Source organism: Kogia breviceps, chromosome 1, assembly GCF_026419965.1.
Source record: "Kogia breviceps isolate mKogBre1 chromosome 1, mKogBre1 haplotype 1, whole genome shotgun sequence".
NCBI lineage: Eukaryota > Metazoa > Chordata > Mammalia > Artiodactyla > Physeteridae > Kogia > Kogia breviceps.
Genome location: NC_081310.1, coordinates 156483307 through 156507733, shown reverse-complemented (window position 1 = coordinate 156507733; position 24427 = coordinate 156483307). Strand labels below are relative to the sequence as shown.

At 54.0% G+C, this 24427-nt stretch overlaps 2 protein-coding genes across 5 annotated transcripts in view; one reads left to right on the top strand and one right to left on the bottom strand.

Annotated features, from left to right (window-relative positions):
- Positions 1-13386, top strand: part of ACOT11 (acyl-CoA thioesterase 11) — a 48263-nt gene extending 34877 nt beyond the window's left edge. The window contains exons 7-17 of one of the 4 annotated variants that reach the window (XR_010835366.1): positions 297-453; positions 1671-1790; positions 3222-3366; positions 4821-4880; positions 5717-5779; positions 6117-6200; positions 7454-7587; positions 9546-9677; positions 9940-10141; positions 10301-10427; positions 11306-13320. Coding sequence is in view for 3 of the 4 variants with exons in the window: in XM_067007184.1 (XP_066863285.1) it covers positions 297-453; positions 1671-1790; positions 3222-3366; positions 4821-4880; positions 5717-5779; positions 6117-6200; positions 7454-7587; positions 9546-9677; positions 10301-10427; positions 11306-11461 (1178 nt within the window). In the remaining variant the exon portion in view is untranslated. Of the gene's footprint in view, positions 1-296; positions 454-1670; positions 1791-3221; positions 3367-4820; positions 4881-5716; positions 5780-6116; positions 6201-7453; positions 7588-9545; positions 9678-9939; positions 10142-10300; positions 10428-11305 lie in introns of all 4 variants that reach the window. The other 3 variants (XM_067007170.1, XM_067007184.1, XM_067007178.1) reach the window with 3 other exon arrangements.
- FAM151A (family with sequence similarity 151 member A) lies at positions 11618-24127 on the bottom strand. Its single transcript, XM_059063585.2, has 8 exons — positions 24013-24127; positions 22384-22530; positions 17280-17432; positions 16127-16286; positions 14455-14679; positions 13561-13700; positions 12654-12797; positions 11618-12291 (listed from the first exon to the last, which is right to left on the bottom strand). The coding sequence occupies exons 1-8, from the start codon at positions 24125-24127 to the stop codon at positions 11618-11620; spliced, it is 1758 nt and encodes a 585-aa protein (XP_058919568.2).
- Positions 24128-24427: the final 300 nt, after the last annotated feature.

Genomic DNA, 24427 nt, shown 5'->3' with positions numbered 1-24427 from the left:
CTGTCTGGTCTCCAGAACTTAGCTCAGGCCTTCAACCTCCCCTCCTCCCTGCCTGTGGCATCTCTGAGCAGCCTGCAAGCTGGGTGAAAGGCTACCTCTTTCACAGGCCTTCCCTGATGAGCTCTCTCCCGCCGGGAGATGGGAGGTGCACGGCACCTCCTTGGTGCTGAATAAATAAAAGAATCTGCGTGGGGTGGACTGGTGGGCATGGGGGTCCTGGGCTGCCCGTGGGGAGGGTCTGCCCTTGGGAACTTTTTCACCTCCCCGCCTCCCTCGCTCTGTGCCTCTCTGGTCAGATCTGGAGAGCAGAGACTGTAGCCGCATGGTGCCAGCCGAGAAGACCCGAGTGGAGAGTGTGGAGCTGGTCCTGCCCCCACACGCCAATCACCAGGGCAATACTTTCGGGGGCCAGATCATGGCCTGGATGGAGAACGTGGCCACCATTGCAGCCAGGTGAGGGCAGTGCCCTGCCTGTGCCTCCCCTCCTTTCTCCTCCTCCTTCCCTCGGCCAGCTCCCTCTGCGGGAGAAACCCCAGCTTGGTACTGGCATTCAAGGCTTCAGAAGCTTGGCTGTTCTTTCAGGGTAACCTGGGGACTTCAGACCCAGAGAAGCAGAGAGGAATGATTTTCTGTGAGCTCACCATTCCTTCCGTGGTTCCCATCATGGCATGGGAAGTGCCAAGCCCCCCTGGCTGGCACCAGGGCCTCCCCTTGCCCTGGCCCTGCTTGCTTGCTTCCTGGATCTTAACACTTCTTGCAGATCAAGCCATTTGCCTTTCCCCTTCCAATCCTCCATGCTCCCATCCCCTGCCTTCACTCCTGGCTGACTTCCCACCATGCCAACCAACTCCAGTATTCTTTGTCTGCTAAAATCCTGCCCATCTCCTCCATGAAGCCTCTTTCACTGTTCCCTTCTCCCTAGAGGTGGAAATAATTACCTCCTTTTCCTATAACTTCTGTGCCTGTCCGGGTCTTGTTCTGCTCCAAGTATCAGGGCTTTTTTTTATAGTCATGATAACTGACATTCACTAACTGACACTCTTATACCTCCATGACTTTGTACTTGCTGTTCGCTCAGCCATGAGTTCCCTCCCCAACCCACATTCTCCTCAGCCAGGCAAATTCTTCCTCACCCTTTAGAGACCAGCTCCAATGGCCCCTCCTCTGTGTTTAACCTGTGGACACAGTACATAAGCAATGCTATTTTGGGCAGCCCAGGCTATGAGAGTAATAAGATCTCAGAGGAGGGTCAGAGTGTGGATAGTCAGGGAAGACTTTCTGGAGGAGGAGTACTTCATCTGGGCCTTGAATGACGAGTAGCTTTGGGTAAGGGGACGGCTTCCAGATAGTAGGAACAGCAGGTGCTAGGGTGTAAAAGTTAGAAGGAAAAGGTTTACCACGAGCCCTGCCCTTTCCTATGTCACCTCAAATTCAGCTTTTTTCCAGCTACGCAAGTAGACCTCAGTATTCTAAGCTGTGATATTGGACTTTAGTTCTCTTCCTCTGGGCAGAGCTGTCACTGGGTTGGGTGGGAGTGGGTGGGCCAGAGGGTGGTACATGTGGTTCTGGGCTGGGTCTGGGGATGGGGACAGCAGGAGAAGGCTGGCCCAAGCCAGTGGCTGAAGCACTGGAGGCATTTGTCCTGTCCCACTGACCCCTGCCTCTTCTAGCCGGCTGTGCCGTGCCCACCCTACGCTGAAGGCCATTGAGATGTTCCACTTCCGGGGCCCATCCCAGGTTGGGGACCGCCTGGTGCTGAAGGCCATCGTGAACAACGCTTTCAAGCACAGGTGTGGGGCTGGGATGGGTGAGATGGGGCCTCTTGGGGTTGAGGGCTCTTCCTGACCTGAGAAGTGACCTTACCGCAAAACTGCAGGAACCGTTTGCCCTGTAGACGAGGTCTATGAGATCTGAACTCTGCCTGGCTGCTGGGTCCCTTTACCATCACCAAGATTCAGCTCTGATGTTTCTTCTCTGGCCTCCTGAGCCCTGTGCCTGCCGCCATCACAGGTCACACCATGTGCTTGGTGTGTCTCTGTCTCTCTCCCTGGCTCCTGTCTCTGGTCCTGCCACACTGTGGATGCTCAGGTCACAGGGCCACCTCTTGCCAGTGTTCCCTTGTTTATCAAACCCTTTCCTACCCTTTTCCTAAAACAGCAGTTAGTTCCCAGAGCCCTTACCTTTGCAATGAATTCTGATACCCCCATGAAAGCTTTTTTGGTGATTTCAAAGATTTGGTCATTTTCAATGATAGTGTAGTTGTTAAAAATGAGGGATCTGGAGCCAGGCTGCCTGGGTTCAAATTTGGTTCGTGGCTTATCAGCTGTGTGACTTTGGGCAAGTTACTTAACCCCTCTGAGTCTCAGTTCTTTCACTTGTAAAATGGGGCTCACCACAACTACCTCAGAGTTGTGAGGATTCAATGAGGGGTTACTGGTAGAATGCCAGAGAAAACATTCAGTGAAGGTCAGCCATTCCTGTTGTTTATTATTATTTTAAAAATTATTATTATTATTTTACTATTCACAGTCTCACTATCACACATTGTACTATCATGCAGGGGGAAAGCCCTGAACTAGGAGATGTGAGGCCTGGTTTCTAGTTCAGATTCTCTTCCTGACTGTTGTGTGACCTTGGGCAAGTTAGTGCCCTGTTCTAGGTCTTGATTTCCCCATCTGCATAATGTCCACATTCTGGGATCATAGACCTTCCTAAGTGAGGGGGAATGGAGGTGGCTGCTATTTTATAATTCATAAAGACAGTCGGAGATACAGAAACAGCAGCGACTGAGCTGTCAGGAGCATGGCTACGGCTATTAGAGTGCTGGTGAATAGGTGTACGATGAACATTTTCTCAAATTAGGCTCTCGCCCCTCCACCTCCTTTCTTATGTCTTTCCATCACCCTTTGCAGCTTACGTGACGTATTTTATATAGACGTTTGTTGCCCCATCCCCTATTAGCCCATGAGGACCTGGACTGGACCGGTTTATTCATTTCTGTGACCCTGGTGACAAGCATGGGGCCAGGGGTGCAGGGGGCACTCTGTAAACATTGTTGAAAGGGAACAGTTCTGGGTTTCCTGCCCATCGGACTCTGATCTGGGCTGTGGGAGGAACTGCAGGAGTATGTGTGTGCATCTGTGCATGTGTGCGTGCGTGTTGGGGAGGGGGTGGCCTCGGGAAGGTCTGTCCAGCTGAGACCAGCCCTCCGTTCTCCGCAGTATGGAGGTGGGCGTGTGTGTGGAGGCCTACCGCCAGGAGGCCGAGACCCAGCGGCGGCACATCAACAGTGCCTTCATGACCTTTGTGGTCCTGGATGCAGATAACCAGCCTCAGATGCTGCCCTGGATTCGGCCCCAGCCTGGGGTGAGTGCCCCACTACCAGCCCACCTTCCTCTCTGCCCAGGGTGATAGGACTGGGGAGTGGACCCAGCTCTGTCCTTCTGCTGGGGCATAGCCAGTCCCGAGTGCCCTGGTATAACCCGCCCCCAGGTGATGCTCCTTGTGCAAGGAAGGCACCCTGTGCTTCCTGGAAGAACTCAGACCACGTGCTGGGTGTTAACAGGCATTCGTGAGCCTGCAGAGCTGTAAGAACACTGGCTTTGGGGTCAGAGGTGGGTTGGAACCCCACCTTGGCCACGTTCTAGCGGGTGCCCTCTGCGAGCTTTCACTCCCCATCTGTAAAGAGGGTGTATCTGCAGTTCCTACCTCGCAGGGCTGTTGGGGAGATACTGACCTTGCTCCGGGCTGAGTAAGTGGTGACTGCTCTGACCATGGTGACAGGGGAGCAAAAAGCGTAGGGATGAGAGTCAGGGACCTGGGTTCAAGGCTGGCTCTAAACAATGTTCCCTTGTGCCTCCAAGTCTGGCTCGGCCTTGCTTCTGGGGGGCCAGGGAGTGACCTTGGAGAGGTTGCCCCTTCTCTCCAGGAAGGTCACCCACCCAGCCTGCCCACCTTACAAGACTGAGCATGGGCTGTGAAGACCCCCGCTCCAGAGCTGGGCGTTGGGGAGTCAAGATGGGTGGTGGCCGGAGGAGCAGGGAGCCTGGCAGGCGATGGGACAGTGGACAGTCCACGAGGCCCTTTCAGGCCTTTGCCACTTAATGTCCACGAGTCGGGAGATGTTAGAAGTAGTGGTTCAGAGGGTGGGCTCTGGGTCAGGCCATCTGGGTTCTGTTCCTGTCCCCACTCCTTAGCCCTGTGACCTTGGCTGAGCCACTTAGCCTTTCCGTGCCTCAGTTTCCTCCTCTGTAAAATGGGGATAGTACTGGGAGTTCCCTGGTGGCCTAGTGGTTAGGATTCTGGGCTTTCACTGCCGTGGCCCGGGTTCAGTCCCTGGTGGGGGAACTGAGATCCCGCAAGCTGCACAGTGCAGGCAATTAAAATAATAAAATGAAATGAAATAAAATAATTGGGGATAGTACTAGTGCCAACCTCAGAGGGTTGTCATAATGCTTAGGTGCAGTTTTGCATGGAAAACACTTCAGAAGCATGCCTGCCCATAGGAAGTGCTCAATAAATGTGGGTTCTTAGCGTTGTAAGTGCCCTCTGGGGATCCCCTTTTACAGAGGAGGAAGCAGGTCCAGTGAGGGCAGGTGGTGTTCCCAAAGTCACTCAGGGAGCCTCAGGGGAAGCTGGGGCTGGAGCTCAGTGACGGGGCACTGTCCTGGGCAGGCTGCCCCAGTGAGATCTGAACTTCACTTTAGGGCTGCAGGGAGGGTCTCCTTGGGCCCTTTGGGGAAGGGGGCAGGCAGTAATGGGGGCGGGGGCAAGCTGTCTGTCCCTCCTGCACCACTGTCTGTCTCTGCTCCTCTCCCCAGGATGGCGAGCGGCGGTACCGAGAGGCCAGTGCCAGGAAGAAGATCCGCCTGGACAGGAAAGTGGGGGCCGGGCGGTGGGAGTGGACGCGGCTCTAGGGCTTCCCTGTCTGCTCCCTGGCCCTGGGAACTTGTGTTTCTTCGGTGCTGCCCCTGGGCTGGGCCTTTACATCCAGGCAGCCTGTGGTGTTGGCCTCACGACACAGTGGTCTTACTGGCCCCTTGTACAGGCGAGGACACTGAGGGATTAGGTGGCCACGGGCACTCAGATAGGAATGATGGGTGGAATGAGAATGTGAACCTGGCCAGGTGTGGCCAGTTTTACTTCTTGTGTTCCTTCCATTGACTCTGATGCCCGTTTGGCAGATGAAGAAAGAAAGGATCTGAGAGGAGATGCAATTGCTTAAGAAGGAAATCCAGGTGTGAATGACTCTGCTGTGAAAGCACGTTGCAAGCTTGAAAGGGCTGTTAACGCACCAGGATTCACCATCCGATGTTAATAAGAAAAATGTGCATATATGGAGGGTTTACCATATGCCAAGCACTGTTCTCCCTGTGATGACCCCAGGAGGAGGCAGGTGTGACCACTGAGCCCATTTTACAGCTGAGGACACTGAGGCATAAGGGTGAAGTCTCTCTAGCCAGAGTGAAGTCGCTCAGCAAGGGAGTTGGGGGTCTGTACCTTTCCCCCAGCCCGTCCCCGCCTCTGAGTGTGTATGTCCTCAGCTGCTGTCTTCTGTGTGCCCATCCAGTCTCCCTGGCCGGACAGGAGTCTCTCCCACGCCGCTGGGCTGAGTACAGGGCCAGGGCCTGGCACACGGTAAGCCAGCAGTGAAGTCTGTGGAAAGAGATGGGCTCCCAAGGGAACAAGGTTGTTGTTTTCCCTCTCTCCCAGGAAGTACATCGTGTCCTGTAAGCAGGCGGAGATGCCCCTCTCTGTCCCCTGGGACCCTAGCAACCAGGTGAGGCCTTCTGGTCTGAGCGGACCGTTCTCAGGCCTCTCGGGATCCCCGATCCTCCCCTCCTGTGAGTGGGTTTGGAGGTAGACCCAGAGGGGCCAGGATACTGCTGCCGCAAGACCGGCGCAGGTAGCCAAGGGCTTTCCTGTGTCCTCCTTGCTTGGCAGGAGGGAGCTGGGGCCCCAAGAGGAGGAGGAGGAGTCTGCCAAGCCCTGGCCTCCTTTCCCAAAGCCAAGGGCTCCTTCCTTCACGTCCAGTTTCCTCTCCCCGCCCCAGCGCAGCCCGGCACGGAGACCCCGAGGAAGGCGGAAGCTGAGGCTTCTCTGTGTGCTCTGTCCAGGTGTACCTGAGCTACAACAACGTCTCCTCCCTGAAGATGCTCGTGGCCAGGGACAACTGGGTGCTGTCCTCAGAGATCAGCCAGGTAGGTGACCCCACCCTCCCAGCTTTCCTTCCTTCTCGGAGCCACCAGAGGTGACTGACTGTGAGACACAAAAACCCTCTCAAAGCACTCCAGTCAAAGGGAGATCCCCTAAAAGGAGCTGGATGAGGTCATGAAACCAGCCCAGTTATAGAAGCAAACCTGTCCCTCCAGGGCCTGGAGTGGGGGTGCCCCACTCCGGATCCTCTCCCGCCCACCCACCTTCTTGCCCCCCATTTCATCCTCCCCCACTGTGTCCTCCCTCTCTCTGCTCCTTCTACAGTGAGGCGCTGCTGGGATGGGGGCCTGGGGCAAGCGCGGGCTGAGGGAGGACTTGAGCTCTGCCACTTTGGCCTGTGACTTTAGGGGGCTGGATGGCACCTGGCTCTGAGGATTCATTCTGTTGTTGTGTCGGCCCTTGCTTCTTTATCTTCTTTTAAAAAATTTTTTCCACATTAAAAAAATTGAGGGCATCCCTGGTGGCGCAGTGGTTGAGAGTCCGCCTGCCGACGCAGGGGACGCGGGTTCGTGCCCCGGTCCGGGAAGATCCCACATGCCGCGAGACGGCTGGGCCGGTGAGCCATGGCCGCTGAGCCTGCGCGTCCGGAGCGTGCTCCGGGGCGGGAGAGGCCACAACAGTGAGAGGCCCGCGTACTGCAAAAAAAAAAAAAAAAAAAAAAAATTGAGGTATAATTTACATGTAGTAAAATGTCCCCTTTTTAGTGTATAATTCTACTAGTTTGGAAAACACATAAAGTTACAGAATCACTACCATAATCAAGATACAGAACATTTCCATAATCCTCCCCCCAGTTTCTCTCATTCCCCATTGTGGTCAAGCCTCTTCCCACCCCCAGCCCCAGGAAACCACGGATCAGTTTTCTGTCCCTTTAGTTTTGTCTATTTTGAGAATGTCCAGTACGGGGAGTCACACAGTATATAACCTTTCAATCTGACTTCTTTCTCTTGGCACAAGGCATTCACTCGTGTTGAGTGCTTGTTTGAGTTTGTTGCATTTCGTAGTGAGTACCATTCCATCCTGTGCTTATGCAGGCAGTCACTGCTCCTTCAGACACCTTCCTATCCACTTGTGCTGAATCTCCCATTTTCATGGGAATGTGACCGAGGCTCAGAGAGGTTGAGTCGCTTGTTCACAGTCACACAGCAATCAGGGGCAGCCCTGAGCTTCCAGCCCCCGTCCCCAGCATAGGCTGAGGAGGAGGCATGGGAACGAGGCTGCCCTCTGGCCCATGCAGGTCCGCCTGTACACTCTAGAGGAGGACAAGTTCCTCTCCTTCCACATGGAGATGCTGGTGCACGTGGACACCGCCCGGGCCTTCCTGCTGCTCTCAGACCTCCGTCGGAGGCCCGAATGGGACAAGCACTACCGGTGAGGGCAGCAGGGTGGGGTGCAGAGGTGGGCCCTCAGGTGTCTCCTCCTGAGCCGTCCCCCCGCTGTGCTCAGCCCCTGCCAGCCTTTAGCAGGGAGGATGGGGGTGGGGCACTTGGTTTTGTGTTAGGTGAGCGTCAGAGTCAAGGGTAGTCCAAGCCCTCAAGGAAGAGAGTGAGCCTGGAATTGGAGTCGGGGGCCTGGGTTTAAGTCTTGTTCCTGGCCTAACTAACTGTGTGACCATGGACAAGTTATGTCTTTCCTGGGCCTCAGTTTCCCTCCTCTTAAAATGGGTACTTGAGGCATGGGTTGTAGATTTGCACCCAGGGATAGATCAGTGATTTTCAAAGCATGTTCTGTGGAGTTCTGCCTTCCCAGAGGGGGCTCAGGGACTGCTTGGGGTGATAGCTGGAAGTGGAGGGGGTGGGTGGGAGCCCCTCCCAGACTCAGGGTAACTCAGAGAATGGCCAATTTGCTGAATTTTTCAAGTTTGCCAGTTCTTCGTATGGATATGTACATGAATGTACAGGAATGTTATTTTTTAATGTAGTGAGTTACTGAATATAAATGTTATTCCTATAAATGCATTTGTTCCCCAAACTTATTGACTCTCCATGTAAGTTTTTGCTTAGGAAAATAGCCAAAATTTCAGTGTTTAATATGGGAATGTTAAAGTTGAAACTGGTATTTTTTCAAATCCCTTTCAAGTCATTTTCTGTTATGCCAACACCCTCCTTTGGGGGTTCTTTGATCATTTCTCCAATGGCTTATTAAGAGGAGCCTATATTCCTGAGTGTATCCATAAGGAGGATCTGTGTATTTGGAAATTCAGTAAGCAGGTCATTTGGTGAGTTGATATTTGACAAATTGGCCTTCCCCTACCTTTCCCCATCTCTCTTCACCAAAGCAGGCCTGCTTATAGTTGTTCACACACAGGCTTTCTGCATAAGGTTTCTTTGCAAAAAGGGCTGAGTTGCTTTAAAAAGCCCTGGTCTAGGTTGGCCCCAGGCCTGCTGGCCATGCCATCCTGGAAGCCTGAGAGGTGATTTGGTGGTGGATGTTGGGGAGAAGGGGTTGGGCGTGTGGTAGGAAGGCTTCTTGGAGGAGGCGGGCTGGTGTGGGCCTTGAAGGCCCCATCAGATCTTGATGCCTGATGGGATTGGGGGGTGTGTCCTGAGGGGAAGGGAGGCCCTAGCAGCTTTCCTCCACCCTGCCCACAGCTGCCCTGTTCCCGAGGCAGCTTCCAGGGTGGGCGGGAGAGCAGGGAAAAGGCGACGGGTCTGGACATGGTTGTGTCTGTCTCTGCGTGGATGTCCTTGTGTGTGTACACGTGTTGGTGTAAGCCTACGTGTGTCTACCTGGGCACATGTGTGCAGTGTGCCCGGGCCTGAGGGGCACAGCTCTGGCGCCCAACCGCCCAAGCACGTCCCACACCTGCTTCCTTATTAGCTCTCTGGCCGGAGGTGAGTTATTTCTCTGAGTCTCAGCCCCCTCATCTATAAAATGGGGATACTAAGAGTACCAACTGCATGGGCTGATGTGGGGTTAAGTGAGATGGTACCCATAATGCTCTTAGAACAGTGTCTGGCACACAGTGGGCACTCACTAAATATTCAGTACAACTACTAAATCATCACACATCTGTGTAGGGTATGTGCATCTGCACAGACATAGACAGACACCCATAGTTTTGTGTGTGCATCGGTGGGTGTCTATCTATGTATCTGTGCACATGTGTGCCCACGGGTGTGTGTGTTCATTTGCGGGTGTATGTGTCTGTGTGCCTGTGTGTGTGTTTATCTTGCCAGCCTTTTCTGCCCTCCTGTGGTCCCAGCTGAGCAGTGTTGGGGGTGAAATATCCCCCAAGCATCTGCTCAGGGCAGCTGAAGCATAGGAGGGCCTGGGTCAGACCTGCTGTCACACGAGGAGCTGGTGTGACGCCCGTGGGTTTTGTACAGGAGCGTGGAGCTAGTGCAGCAGGTGGACGAGGATGATGCCATCTACCATATCGTCAGCCCCGCCCTCGGTGGTGACCCCAAGCCCCAGGATTTTGTGATCCTGGCCTCTCGGCGGAAGCCTTGTGACAACAGGTGCGTGCCTGCCTTCTGGGGTGGGAGGTGGGCAGGGCTCGTCTTCCTCCCCAGGGAGGGGACATCAGCCTAGAGTCAGCCCTCTGCTTCCTACTGGCCGCAGTGGTCTTACTGTGGATAGAATGGAGGTCATGGGGATGCATGGCCCCTCTAGTCACTCATGCTCTAAAGCGGGGTGGTCTCTGTCCCTGGGGTAGTGAGGGCGCCTTGCCCCAGGCCACAGACAGGCCAGTTCTCACATGGCCAACTCCTTGGCCTCCAGCCTCTGAAGGCCCCGTGTTGGCTGAAGGGTGGTGAGGCTGTCGGGTGTGTCATGGTGGGGATGGTGGAGAGACGGCATCACTTCTGCTAGAGACAGGCAAAAAGAAGAAGCACAAAAATCCCAAAGCGCAACACTGCTTCCTGAGGGTCTGCAGTGGAGGGGCTTTCCCAGAAAGTCCACAGTGCAATCACGCTGGCTCATGGTGAGTTCAGAGCTGCTAACCCACAGGTATCTCCTCTTTCCAGCTTGGCCCAGAGCCAGGCTCTGTGTGCCTCAGACTCTGGGTCAGTGCCAGAGGAGGGCTCTGGAACCAGGCCCTCACCCTCTCCTGTGTCCCCTCCACACCCTTCCTCCATTCCAGGGACCCCTATGTCATTGCGATGAGGTCAGTTACGCTGCCCACGCACCTCGAGACCTCGGAGTACAGGCGTGGGGAGACCATCTGCTCAGGCTTCTGCTTCTGGCACGAGGGGGACCAGTTGACCAAGGTGAGGCTGGGTGTCTCCTTTCCCCCCTCCCACCCAGATTCACCCCAAAGCCACACTTGTGTCCAGAACTCGCTCAGACAGTTCCAGACCCAGGCTCCCCTGCCTGCCAGCAGTCTCTCTCTTCCAGCTCGGGGGAGCCTAAGAGTGTCAGGGGCTGAAAATGAGCCTTCATTAAGACCTCATCTGTACTAAGTCCGAGGCCACTGCAAGGTCTTGGAAAAAGCACTGGACACAGAGGGCAGAAGCCCTGGGTTCTGATCTAAAATTCTATCTCCTCATTTACTTATTGTCTAGGAAGGCTTTATATGGCTCTCAGGGCCCAGAAAACTCAGCAGGGCGGTCAGTGTTAACTGAAGCGTAGGGGAGAAGGCTGAGAGTGGCTGGGCTGGGGGTGCCCATTGCCCCTTCCTCAGCTCACAGTGGCTCTGAGACTCCCCCCAGGTAGGGACCTGGACAGTGCTAGCTAAGTTAACACATCTAAACTGACGAGCTCCTCAGGGCAATCCTTGGGCTTATTCTAACTTGCATATGGCCCTAGAGCACCTTCATTTAAAAGGGATTCCGTGCTGGGCTCTGGAGACCCAGCTCCGGTCCTCCAGGGCCTCCTGGCTGACAGGGGAGACATGTGATGACAGCAGTGTGTGGTGACAGAGGGAAGCCAGGGTTGTCAGCACCCGGGGTGGGGGTGAGGGGTCGGGGGAGACCAGCTGGAGGAGGTCACACCCGCCAGTCACGCAGTCTTCTAAGGCCCCAGGTGTTGGCTGGTATTTGCTGCCTTCCTAGCAGGCGACAAGGCTGCCTCCCGCGTGCCTCGTGTCCTCTCAGCTCCCACCCCTTCCGCGGCCCAGCCTCCCTGAGTGTGGCTTCCCATCCTGCAGGTGTCCTACTATAACCAGGCCACCCCAGGCTTTCTCAAGTACGTGACCACCAATGTGACTGGCCTCTCCTCTGAGTTCTACACCACCTTCAAGGCTTGTGAGCAGTTCCTCTTGGACAACCGGAATGATCTGGCCCCCAGCCTCCAGACCCTCTAGGCAACTTCAGTGGCCACCTCACGCCCAACTCCCACTCCATCCTGCCCTGAGGACACACACGCAGTGCACTGAGGAAGGCAGAGGCATTTATTCCTTCCTACCACCCCAGTGGGAAGCCTGGACCCAAGGGTCCACCAGCCCAGCACCCCTGGGTGGTCACTTTCTGCCGACATCCGCCAGCAAGTCTTGGTAGGAACTCTGGGGTAGCCTGTAGTAGACTCGGGTCCTCTCCACGGCCCTGGCTGCCAGCAGCACTGCCCGCACAGATGCATAGCTGCCCCAGCCAGGGCTCTGTTCCACTGTGACAGTGGCCCGGGGGGAGGCTGCCAACAGCCTGGCCACGACTCCAGCCGTGCTCTGGCCCAGCGGCCCAGCCTGCAGCTGGAAGGACACGGGTTGCCAGAGGCCCTGGCACAGCTCCAGCATATCTGTGAGCAGCTGTTCCCTGTAGCCACTGCTCAGCACTTCCTCGGGCCAGCCTGGTGCCACCGTCACATGGGGGAAAACCTCGGCCACAGCTGTAAGCAACTCCCTGCCAGTCACGTAGCCAGGGACCACGAAACTCCCGTGGGAGACTGTGGTCCCGACCCACACAGGCCTAGGCAGGTGGCCAAGGGTGGAGAGGGTGGCCAGTGTGGCCAGGGATGGCCGGAGGGCTGTGGGCTCTGCTATGTGCACATGGATGCCCCAGCGTCCGGGGCGCGTGGCCAGCTGCAGCAGGCAGAACTCCAGTGTCAGGGCACGGCCATCTCGGGCACGTACGATGGGCACGGGGTCCCCAGCTGCAGGCTCCTGGAGGCCAACTTTCAGCAGGATCATGCCTTCTCTGTCTGGAAGAGGCAATGGAGGCAGCAGCGGGGTAATGGGATCTGTCGATCAGATCTGGGTTCCAGGTGGGAGCGCTGCTTTATGAATGTGCCCGGGACTCGTCAGAATGATTCAATGAGTTGTTAGCTCGGCTCTGGGCCCTTGCCTGCGGCTCAGCCCTGGGGCCCATGCCCGCCTCTCTTGCAGCGTGATGTGACTGAGGGCCCACAGGTGCTGAAGGCCCGGAGCCCCGCACTTTTGACGGCACCGTACTCCCTACCTTGCAGCCATGTTGCTATGGTAATGGAGAGCCGAGGCAGCTTCCCCAAGTGTAGGAAACTCTCGTGGTTGAGCTAGGAGCACAGGGGCTGCAGGTGGACCTTACCTGGGAGTCGCACTGTTGCTGTGCTCCTGTTGCCCTGGATGTCAGGAACCAACCACTCCACGCTCAGACCCTCATCCCCAGGGAATTGGAGAAGGGGGATCAGGCTGCCTCCCGTGTAGTAGCTTTGCTTCCGTGAGGGGTTCACTGTGGGGCAAATTGCCAGGATGAAGAGACCGCTGGTCACAGAGCCCTTCTGTGTGCCGCACATCCTCTCTAAGCCTCACAGCAAGCTTCCTGGCAGCTGTAATTCCCTGTTTTATAGATTACAGGTGATTTGCCCAAGGTCCTACAGCCAGTAGGCAGGGTTGCTGGGATTGGAACCTGATGGAGCCACCAGGTCCGTCTGACCCCAAAGCTGGTATTCCTCCCCCTCACCGAGATGGCTCCCAAGGCAGGAATGTTGGGTCTGATGGGTGCCCTTTGAGATGGCCTAACTGCAGGCTCTCCCAGGTTTGGAGTCAGGGGAGTGAGGTGTTTGGACAAGGTAGTGTCTGCATCACTGATGAGCAGGTACAGTGGAGGGGCCATTCTCTGAAATGCTAGAGTAAACCTTCGAGGAACTGTATTGCAAGGGGAAGCATACGGGGTTTGGAATTTGCTGGTTCCAGTAGGAGCTGTGCCACGTTCAAGCTGAATGACTTTGTATAAATTACCTAACTGTTCTGAATCTCAGTTGCCCTATCTGTAAAATGGAATCCCTGCTTCACAGATCTATAAAGCTTAGCATACCGTACTGGGGTCTGGCATACAACTGATGCTTAAAACGATTCCTTCCTCTGATCCCTCCTAGGATTTTCCCCTTCCAGCGCCCCATCCCACCTAACTCTGCTGCCGTGTCTACCAAGTGCTGCCCTGTGCAGAATCCGGCCCCACCACCCTTTCCCATGCTGCCCAGACCCCTCCCTACTGGCGAGCTGCTTGAACTGCGACAGGAGAGGCTCGAAGAGGTCATAGTAGACCTGGTGGGTGGCGGTGTTGTCCCGGACATAGAGGAGATCGTCTACCGACACGGGGTCCGAGGTGGCCTGCCACAGCGTCAGGCTGTACCTGGGGTCCAGAGAGCCAGCTCAGTGCCTGCCTGGGCCCAGCAGCCCTTAGCCCCACTCCTGTGCTCAGAGCTGGACCCGAGCTGGGCGGGGGGGCGGATCACTACCCTGCTTCCTGGGGGCAGAAGAAGCCACAGAGGCCTCGGGAACGATGACTGAGAGTAGAGGCTGAGGAGGAGGGGAGATAGACTGCCCTGCCTCCTCACTTGGAGTGTCTATTTCTGGGTCCTGTCTTAGGAAGGAGACAAGGACAGAAGAGATGGGCACAGGGGGTGGGGCTAGAGGTCAGGTATGAAGAGGGGAAGGGGGTGGCCTCCAGTGGGGAGAGGCTGAGGAAGGTGGTTCTGGGCAGCTGGGGACAGAGTACAGGGGTGGGGATGGGGCTTCCTCGGTCCCTACAGAGCTATCTTGGGGCAGAGGCTGTAGGTGCAATCCGTGCAGCCCCAGGGAACAGCTGGCTTCCGTGGGAGGAAGCTGTGGGAGGCAAATTGTGTCTCAGTGTAGACACTTTCCAACGGGCAGAGAGTTGTCTGCCAATGGACGGGCTGCCTCAGATGATAGTGAGCTCCCCATTACCGGAGGCATACAAGCAGAAAGCAGGGACATTGTAGAGCATGTGAGCACCAGCAGAGGTTGGACCAGATGATCAATAAGACCCTTCTAGCCATGAGCCTCTGGGATCTCCCGGGGGCATCAGTGCCTGGGAGCGGGCTTGGAGGGAGTGGGAGCTGTGGCAGGGCCCTGGGAGTCCTCACCTCTCAGATTGGCCCAGCAGCCAGCTGAAGTGGGGCCAGGCAGCCCGCACCATGACAGCCCGCACAGGGAAGGTGACCTTCTGTGGCAGTCCTTCCACCAGCCCCTGCATCTTCTCTACCATGGCTCGGGTATACGTCCCGTTTGGGAACAGGGGCAGGTAGAGGGTGGTCCAGCCTGGAGACAGGGTTGCCTTAGAATACTTCTCCTGGACCAAGGCCAGGAACCTGCAGAGAATCAGAGACGCTGGTCTTTTAGAGGCCCTTCCTCATCTCCCGGGTTCCCATCACAGTGCTAAGAAGAGGCAGGATCTCTTGCATCTATGATTTAAGGGGACAGTCCTAAAGAAGAGAAATGGCTTGCTCAAAGTCCCACGGTAGGGCATGGACTTTGGTGCCAGGGAGGTCTGGGTTTGGGTCCTGATTCTGTGACCTTGGGCAGCTCACCCAGCCCCTTTGATTCTCAAAGATGGCATCCTTTCGGGCAGGACAGGCCTTCATAAACATACCCACCTGGACGGGGGGATGCAATCTAAAGCCCCGGGTGTGGGATGTGGGTTCTCCCAGCTGTGAGCGTCTCTGAACTTTCATATTTATTTAAAAATTTCATTCAAATTTTGCCTTGATGCAAATTTTAATAGGCAAATAAGGTTACCCTCTCCCTCTCCCCAAATTATTGAGTAATTTTCCTCACTCCAAGAAGGTGAACCATTATTTATCTTGGGCCACTGACTACATTTTCAAACTGCTGCTTTCCAAATGCACCTCAGTTTGATAATCATGATAAATATTGGACGGATGGATTGTTGGCTGACTGGCTGGAAAGACGGAAGGATGGATGGATGGACGGTAAAGAGCATGGAGGTTAGAGTCAGACAGGCCTGGTTTTGAATCTTTCCTCTGCCAATTACTAGATATTTAGGCAAGTCATTTAACTTCAGTGAGATATTTCCTGTATTAATAAAATGAAAATAATATTACCTACCTCATTCTCAAGTAAGAGTTAAGTGGTATTCTACAACTAGAGTACTTAAAACAGTGCCTGTGACACATAATAAACATTCAACAGATTGTGCCTCAATTATTGTCAGCTTTCTCATCTGCAAAATGGCGAGAAAAAATGCTCCTAACCTGGCATTGCTATGTGAAGATCAACTCAGATATATGCTCTCCTTTTAAGTGGCCCTTTGTAAACTGGAGCACACCATGCAGCTGGTGTTACGTGAGGGCGGTTGGTGGTAGTGCTGGGATTTCGTGGGGGGCTAGGGAAGGAGTCAGTGCTTTATACTTTTCTAGCAGGCCAAGTGTTGCCCTTGTCACTGGACTAGGCCCTGCTTGCCGTCCAGGAATAAACAGTGTAGTAAGGGTGACAAACCTGTAATCCGACAGTGATAGTCCAGCGAAATCAGGACTGTTAGGAGAAAGTGTGAGTGAAGGCCCTCAGCGGCCTTGGATGTCAGGGAAGCTGCTGGGACAGGTAATGACTGGGCAAAAGTCCATCAGGAAACGGGGGAAAGGCATTCAAGGCAGAGGGAATAGCACGTGTGAAGGCTCAGAGGTCAGACTACATGGTGTGGCTGGAAGCAAACTCAGCAAAGGTCCCCTGAGCACCTCCTGTGCCAGATGTTGATGGAAGAGGACTGGACACAGCTGGGGCAGAGAGGCGAACACTCACTGTGTAGCATTGACTTCTATCGGGATGGCCATGTTGGGGCCCCTCAGGATGTCAGCATTGATCCACACAGGCCTCCGAACTCTCCCCTCCTCGGTCAGCTGCCGCAGGAGGTCCAGGGAGGGGCCCACGGCCTTGATGCTCTTGAAGTCTAGTTTGATGCCTGTGGAGAGAGGGCCAAGGGCTTGGGGAACTGGTCCCTCGTGCTCAAGGCAGAAGGAAACAGAAGACATGACTTCCTGGGACAGAGAGAGCAGGTATGGTATGCGTGTTGGGGGCAGGGAGGGAAGACAGGGACCAGATTCTCGCTGGGTGTGAAGAAGGGCTTTCAAACAGGCAGAGCTAACCTGGAGAGAAAGGACTTGCCTCTGTAGGAATGAGCTCCTGTCCCCCATCACCAAGGGGAGGAAGCAGATGACGGGTAAGGGCTTGGGACTTGGGGCTGGTTCAGGGGTTGTCAAGCATCGGATGAAAAGGGACTGTGATTCTTGGACAGGCAGGCTCAGGGGGTCCTAAGCCACCTGAGCCTGAACAGCAGGAGATGAGGCTGAGAAGTTAGAGCAGGATGTTGAAAGACAGGACAGGGAGATCACACTTTGTCCTGAGGACAGTGGGAGCCATGGAGGGTTCAAGCAGGGGAGTGACATGACAATTGGCATTTTGGAAAGCTCACTCAGGTAGGGGCTGAGTTTGGAAGCAGGAAGCCAGTGAGGAAGGAGGTCCAGGGGAAAGATGATGTGACTGGGATTGGATCAGGGGGTAGGGTTCAGGGTTAGAATTGACAGGTGCAGCAGCTGAGCGGATGTGGGGGATGAGGGAGAGACATTAGGGTGATGCCTGGATTCTGACTATAACTGGCAAAGAGACATGGGAGGGGAAGGTGGAATTTGGCTTTTGAGCATGTTGTATCCAGTTCCACAGATTCAGGGCCCAAACATGTTTGGTCCTTTGCAGCTTACCCTGCACTTTTTCGTCCCTCATCTCCCTGATCTTCCCCAAGCCCAGGACCCTAGAGCAGTGGGCTGGAAAGCCAAGGCAAGGCAACGAGCAACTCCTGATGAGCACTGGACTAGCTTCCTAGTGGAAGGACCCCTGCACATGCGGCCTTAAGACCAGAGGGCTGGGCAGCTGGGGAGAGGCTGAGAGAGGTCCTTACCCTTCTGGGAAGAGGCCAGCACGGCCTCCAGCCACTGCTGTAGGGTGTTGTCACTGTAGATGGCTGGGGGGTGCGCCATGATGGGGACCCCTGTCTCGTTGACTGTGCCGAGCCCTTCTACCGTGACGTCTGCCTCCAGGGCCACAGCGTCACCTGTGTAAGAGGACAACCTCCATCTTGATTGGTTCCCCTTTTTTTTTTTTTTTTTTTTTTTTTGCTGCACAACTTGTGGGATCCTAGTTCCCTGACCAGGGATTGAACCTGGGCCCCGGCAGTGAGAGGGCCGTGTCCTAACCACTGGACTGCCAGGGAATTCCCAGATCATTTCCTTTTTGAAGGCAATTTTTCTCATCATCAAAGTATTACACATTTATTATAGAACATTTGGAAAATACGGAAAAGCAGAAAGAGAAATATTTGCCCACATTTCTAAATTTTTGCTACTAACAAATAATGATGCATATTCTATTCTGATTTTCTGATTATTTTTTATCCTGACTTGAGGAAAGCATTTCCCTCATAGTTCACTTTTTGATGTATTTTCTTCCACTTTTATCTATGTATAGTTTTTACACAGTTGGGAATATTCTGCATTTATAATTTTAATCTTTTTCTTTCAATTGTGACATTTTTTACAATCTTTTCTATGTTTCATTAAAAAAAAAAAAGCTGCAAAAACCCAGATTGAGGGCACTCACCCTGCTTTAGTTAGCCACTCTCCCACTCCTGAGACATCCTAGTAGTTTCTAAATTTTTGCTACTAACAAATAATGATGCATGTTTTATTCTGATTTTCTGATTATTTTCTATCCTGACAAGGAATTTGAGTCAGGGCCATGCAGGATGTTTTTAAGGCCCATACTAACAAATTACTGTCTAGAAAAATTCTTCTGACTCATGTTCCTGCCAGAAATACGTAAGCTGGCCCATCTCCGGCACACTTAACAACCCCGAGCATCGTTATTTTCAACTTTTAAATGCACACAGATAACTCCATCAGGTGGCTGTGTGACGCCTGCTCTGAAAGTTCGCTCCAGGAGGGAGCTGAGGCCTTTCAGTGAGAAGCAGGCCAGAATAGCCGGCCAGGGTCTCTGTCTAAGGAATGGAGTGGAGGGCAGGAGGGGTCGCTCTCAGCTCCTGCCCCATCACAGACAGTTGGCATCAGAGGGCCTCTTGTGTTTGACACTCGCAGCCTCGTGACTTGAGCTCTGCTCCCCTCCAAGTCCATTCTGCACACGGCCACTAGGGTGAGTATTCCAAACATGTACCTGATCGTGTCACTTCTGTTAAAAAATCAAAATCGTCCCCGCCCGTGGTCCTAAGAGTCCAAGCTAAATGCCTTACCACAGTCTGTGAGGTCCTGCATGACCAGGCCTGGCAAACTTTCCCATCTCATGTCGAGTCCCTCTCTCCCTCAATCTCTAGCTTCCAGCCACTCCTGTTTCTCCGACATTAACGTGCACACAAATCACCCGGGAACTGTTAAAATGCAAGTTCTGCTCAGTAGGTCTGGGGTGGGGCCCAAGATGTCTAACCATCTCCCCTGTGATGCCCATGCTGCTGGTCCGTGGCCCACACTTTGAGTATCGATGTTCAAATATCTTATCTTCCCTTCTCTGGGTTCTTACACATGGCTGTTGTCTTGGCAACACTTCCCTCCACAACTTTACTAGGCCACCTCCAGCTCATCCATGGGTGTTGGCTTAAAATATCAAGGAGGCCATCCCTAAACTACACATCCAGTCTACATTAGGTTGCCAGTTTCTCCTCTGAATGCTCAGCCCCCATGTAATTACTCATTTAGCACCAGCTTTCCTGAGTGTCAGTGTCAGGGAGCAGGGTCCAGGTCTGTGTTGCCCGTCACTTGGATTTCCAGTGCCAAGACAATACTAGACCTAAAAAAGGAGCTTCAGAAATGTTTGTTGGATGATAAAAGACTGAATGAATGGGTGATAGAAAAGTTAAGATCAACCAGTGCAGGTTCAGAAAGGTGATAGAGCTTGCCCAAAGTCGCAGAGAATTTTTGCAGATTTCTTTAAAATCTAGGTGTCTGGATTTCCAGGAGGGGGAGGAAGCTGAGTGCCAGGCTGTCCCCAGCACTGAGCCAGGCACTTTGCATTGTCCCATTTCATCCTCATATTATACCTCCTGCCCAGAGCTCTGGACTCGCTGGAGTCCTCACTGGCAAGATGGGGATGAGCCTCCCTGGGCCGTGACTACAGGACATGGGCATAAAGGCACGTTGTAAACTGTGAAGGGCTATATGAAGGTAGCCTTTATTTTTATGGCTTGAACACAAAGCACTTTCTTTTCTTAACTTTCGGTGACCTGGGAATGCAAAGAGGGGTCCAAAGGGTTTGGGGCCCATCAAGGCCCAGAGAAGCCAGTCCTGAGGGGGGCAGCTGGGCAGATAAGAGGGTAGTTCAAGAGAATGGATACTGAGGGGGTCTCCTTCCCCATCTAATGGGAGCCAGTTCTGGCCTGGGGAAGGTGGTGGGGGGGCACGCTGGGAGGGAGCCAGGGCTGGAACCCAGGTCTCTGAGTCCCGGTGAACCTCCGATGCTGCTGCCTTGCTTGACTTTCACTAGGTGCCTTCCTTGAGACACTGTGAGCCCCTTGAACACAGGGCCACATCTTACTCATTTCTAAACCTCCTCCTGAGCTGGGTGCAGAGTAGGGGCCCAGCAAACGCTCAGTAAAGTGGACTAAAGACTGATGGACCTAACCTGCCTCCTTGCGATCGCCACCTGGATCCAGCTTCCTCCCGAAGTCTTCTCCCTTGTCATTTACACCTGTTGTGTGCCTTCCAGATGCTGAATCTGGGGGGCCAACTTGCTTGGTTGGGGGTGTGAAGGAACAGGAGATGAGGAAAGGATCAGGTTTCTGCAGCCACAGTAGGAGTCCTGGTCCTCAGGGGCACAGTCAGGTGGGAAAGAGTGATGTCCTCCAGAGGGAGCCCATAGGAAGTTACCAGACCCTCCTTCCCCTCCCCCACACGCCAGGAGCTCTATGCATCACATCTGGCAGGAGAGCGCTGTGGCTGAGTGTGCAGATCCTGAACCCAAGGCTGCTAGCTTCCAGTCCCAGCTCTAATACTTGCAAGCTGTGTGACCTTGGGCAGGTTACTGGACCTCTCTGTGCTTCCTGTCCCCTCATTTACTAGAAGTAAGTAATAAAATATCCTTTGTTAGGCATTCACTAAGTATTAATTATCATTTATGTGGAGTAGCTCACTTAACTAGGGTGAGCACATGTCCCCATTTGCCTGGGATTGTCTGGTGTATTCCTGTTGTTTCAGCATAATTATTAATAATGACCTCTTTCACTATCAAAAGTGCCCTGGCTTGGATGATAAATGATATGGTCACCCTACCAGCCCACATTTTGCAGAGCAAAAAACTGTCCCAAATCACTCCTCTGGTAAATGATAAAAGGTAGAATTTGAACCCAGTCTGTCTGCCTCCTAGGCCTTTGCTGTGGCCCCTCCCCTCCACATGGGTGTCCAGTCACGTTCAAGGTGACTTCACTGGCCTAACCCTGGCCCTACCATTGGCTCCCCCCGAGGGTCCCCACCTCAGTTGTGGAGCCACCCTCCTCCCAGAGACCTACCCCAGGGGCCTAGTAGGACCCTCAGGGAGAAAACTGGGCCTGGGGTCCTCCGCACCCCTGCAGCTATGCTAAGGGGTGCCTCTGCACGCGCCATGCTGTTGGGCACTGCCTGGTTGGGGCCCTTAGCTTTCTTCTTGGCCAAGATCCCAACTTGGTGGGGCCTGATCCCTTACCTGCTGCCCCAGGGCTGACCTAGGATGAGCCTGGGGCTGGCAGATGCTCTTTGCTTTCCCTCAGGCCTTATCTGCCAGATAAGAGCCCTCCCTCTTGCCAGGGAGTTCTCTGGCCTCTTATCACCCAAGTCTGGTCACTAGCCTCCCGATCCTGAAGCAGCAGCAAACTGGCTCCACCCAGCCTGTGATGGCCTCTCTTCTGCTGACCGCCAAGCCTGCCTCCTCCAGGAAGTCTCAGACCCTAAGGTCTCATTCATTCATTCAGCAAACCTTTCCCAGATGCTCATTCCCAAGCTCTCTGCTGGTGACTCTGAAGGAGTAAGAGCGAGAGGCCTGGCGCCTAGGTCTTGCTCTGCTTCAGACCTACTGTGTGACCTTGGACAAGACCCTCTGGATCTCACTTTCCTAAAATTGAGGGATTTTGGTTGAGCAGTGGTTCTCAAAGTGTGATCCTGGGACTAGCAACATCAATGTCACCTGGGAACTTATTAGAAATGCAGATTCTCAGGCCCCCACCCCAGAACCACTGAATCTGAAACTCTAGGGGTGGGGCTAGCAATGTGTTTTCTGAAGCATGCTCAAATTTGAGGACCCTTCCTTTTATCTTGAATAGTCACTGCTTTAGAGTTTACAAGCACATGCATGAACATGATCTAACGAGCTTCCCCATGGTCCTGGAAGAGTGATCTTCCCTTTTGAACTGGGCCAGGCATAATGCAGTGGTTTAGAGCGTGGGAGGTGACCACTGGGTGCTCCAGTGCTGGCTTAGCCACTTTCAAACAGTGTGACCTTAGTGTGAAGTTAGGTAAGTCACCTAACTTTTCTGAGCCTCCGTTTTTCTTCTGTCAAATGGCACCCACAAAACAGGCTGTTCGTAGTCCCAGGAGACCCACGTGGAATGTGAGTGTGTGTCCCCACAGGGAGTGCTTGCCGACTGGCTGCCGTAATCATTCTGAATCAGAGGCTCAGGAGTTACACAATTTGCTCAGGCTTCCACAGCTCGTTTTTGGTAGCGCTGTCACTCAAACATCTTCTGGCTCTTTAGACTTTGAGGACAAAGGCCTCCTTAGCAGGGAAGCTGTCTCCTGACAAGGCCTGGGAGGATGGGCAGGATGTGACTTTGGAACCAGACGTCTCTGCACAACCTGAGCCAGTCACTTAACCCCTGAGCCCCCACTTTCTCAAGTGGAGGATGGCAAGAATGCGGCGATACCCATCCTAATGCCACCTCATAGGTAGTGCTGTCTTAGCCCCACCTCCGCTCTCCCTCCATTGCCTCCACCTCTGCCCCGGCCTGCCTCAGTCCTGGCAACTGGACTTACTGCTGAGGGCAGCCCTCATCTCCTTCTGGCTGTTGGCAGCATGGTACCAGGTGACCAGCAGGCCATCGTGTTGGCTGATCTGACCCAGGCTCAGCAGGTAGTCCAGCATGTCCGCGTCGGAGCGGCAGGCCGCATCCTGCTCACAGCCTGGAATCGAGGCGAAGGGAACTGTCAGCATCAGTACTTGCCCCAGACCAAGACCCTCATCCGTACATCCTACTAACCCTCCTTGGGTCCCGGAGAGTGTCTAGCACACCATCTAGCAGAGACAGTGGACCCCAGATTCATCAGTGCTGGGAGAGAGAGAAATACGTGGGGTCCTGAGCACAATGATGCTCTGAACCAGCCTGCGGATGTTGGGAAGTTCACTGATAAGGGAACACTTCAGGGAGACCTAGAAGGATGGGTGTGTAAATTTGACCTAAATAGGGGACTAGGTTATTTCAGACAGAGAGAACAGTATAAGCAAAGGTTTGACCATAGGAAATATATGGTTGCCTAGAGGAATGGCCATTGGCCTGGTACAGAATGCAGAGAAATGGAATAGGGCAAGATTGGAAGAGGGCTGTGATCCAGTTGTAAATGGCTTTGGGAGCCAGCAAAGGAGTTGGGTGTGTGCTGGAGACAGCAAACTAGGTTTATGTTTAGAAAGATCTCCTTACATAGTGGTTAAGAATCTGCCTGCCAATGCAGAGGACACGGGTTCGAGCCGTGATCCGGGGAGATCCCACATGCCACAGAGCAACAAAGCCTGCGTGCCACAACTGCTGAGCCACGTGCCGCAACTGCTGAACCCACGTGCTGCAATTACTGAAGCCTGTGTGCCTAGAGCCTGTGCTCCGCAACAAGAGAAGACACTGCAATGAGACTGCGACGAAAAGCCCATACACTGCAACGAAGAGTAACCCTTGTTCGCCACAGCTAGAGACAGCCCGTGCATAGCAATGAAGACCCAACACAGCCAAAAATAAATAAATAAATAAAAATTAAAAAAAAAAAAAAAAGGAGAGATCTCCTTGGTGGCAGACCGAGCATGGGCTGGTGTGAGCAGGCTGGCAGCAGAGACTGTGTTTGGAGGGGAGGGCTGCTGCAGGGGTCCAGCAGGAGACAGAGGCTTGAGAGGTCATGGTGGGCAGGGATGGAGGGTTGAGGATGGGAAGGAAGAGCCTCGAGGCACAGGACTGAAGATACAGGCATGAGGCAGGAGGAAGAGAGGAGGCTGCTCCCAGGTCCCTGTGTGGATGGAGGACCCTTCACCAGGAGAGGGCGCAGAGGGGAGAGGGAAAGCTCAGCTTAGTCAGCTGAATTTGAGATGCCTGCGTGACCCTGCAAGAAGGAATGTTCATCTGGGGGCACAGAAGAAGGTCTGGGCTGAAGACCAAGTTTCGTTGGTCCTCAGGTAACTGAAGCCTGGTAAAGAAGGAAGGGAAAGTTAATGGGACTGTCTGTTGGGAATCAAGTCTTGGTGGGGTTGGTGATGGGAGGGGCAGGTAGAGCTGTGGATGGAGGAGAGTCTTGGTAGGGAGTGGGGAGGAGGCCATCAGGGCTGTCAATGGGGACAGAACTTTCTGGGGGCAAGGATGAGGGATGGGGGAAGCCGACCAGATGGCATGACCGGGAGGCTCCTACCTGGCAGGATGCCCTGCTGCAGCGAGAAGTACAGGATCATCCCGATGGTGAACACCAGAGCCACACTGGCACTGCTGACAAGGGCCCACTTTGAGCACCCCTTCTTGTAGGCCATGATGACCCTCTCTGGGAAATGCCCCACACTCCTCGTGGTGCAGAGTCTCCTGAGGCTCTCAGAGCTAGGATTGGATGGGAGGCAGGAGCCTTAGCAGCACCTAATTCTCCCCCCCCCCCCCCCCCCCCCCCCGCCGCGGGCCAGGAAAATGTCCCAGAAGACAGCTCCTGAAGCCCCTCCTACCTTCCCGCCCTCCTCCTCCTCCTCCCCTCTCACTCCCAGGATCTTAACGGGTCAAGCAGAAAATCCTGCCACCTTCAAAATGACCTTTGAGCACATTAAGAGTCAGCAGAGGATGTT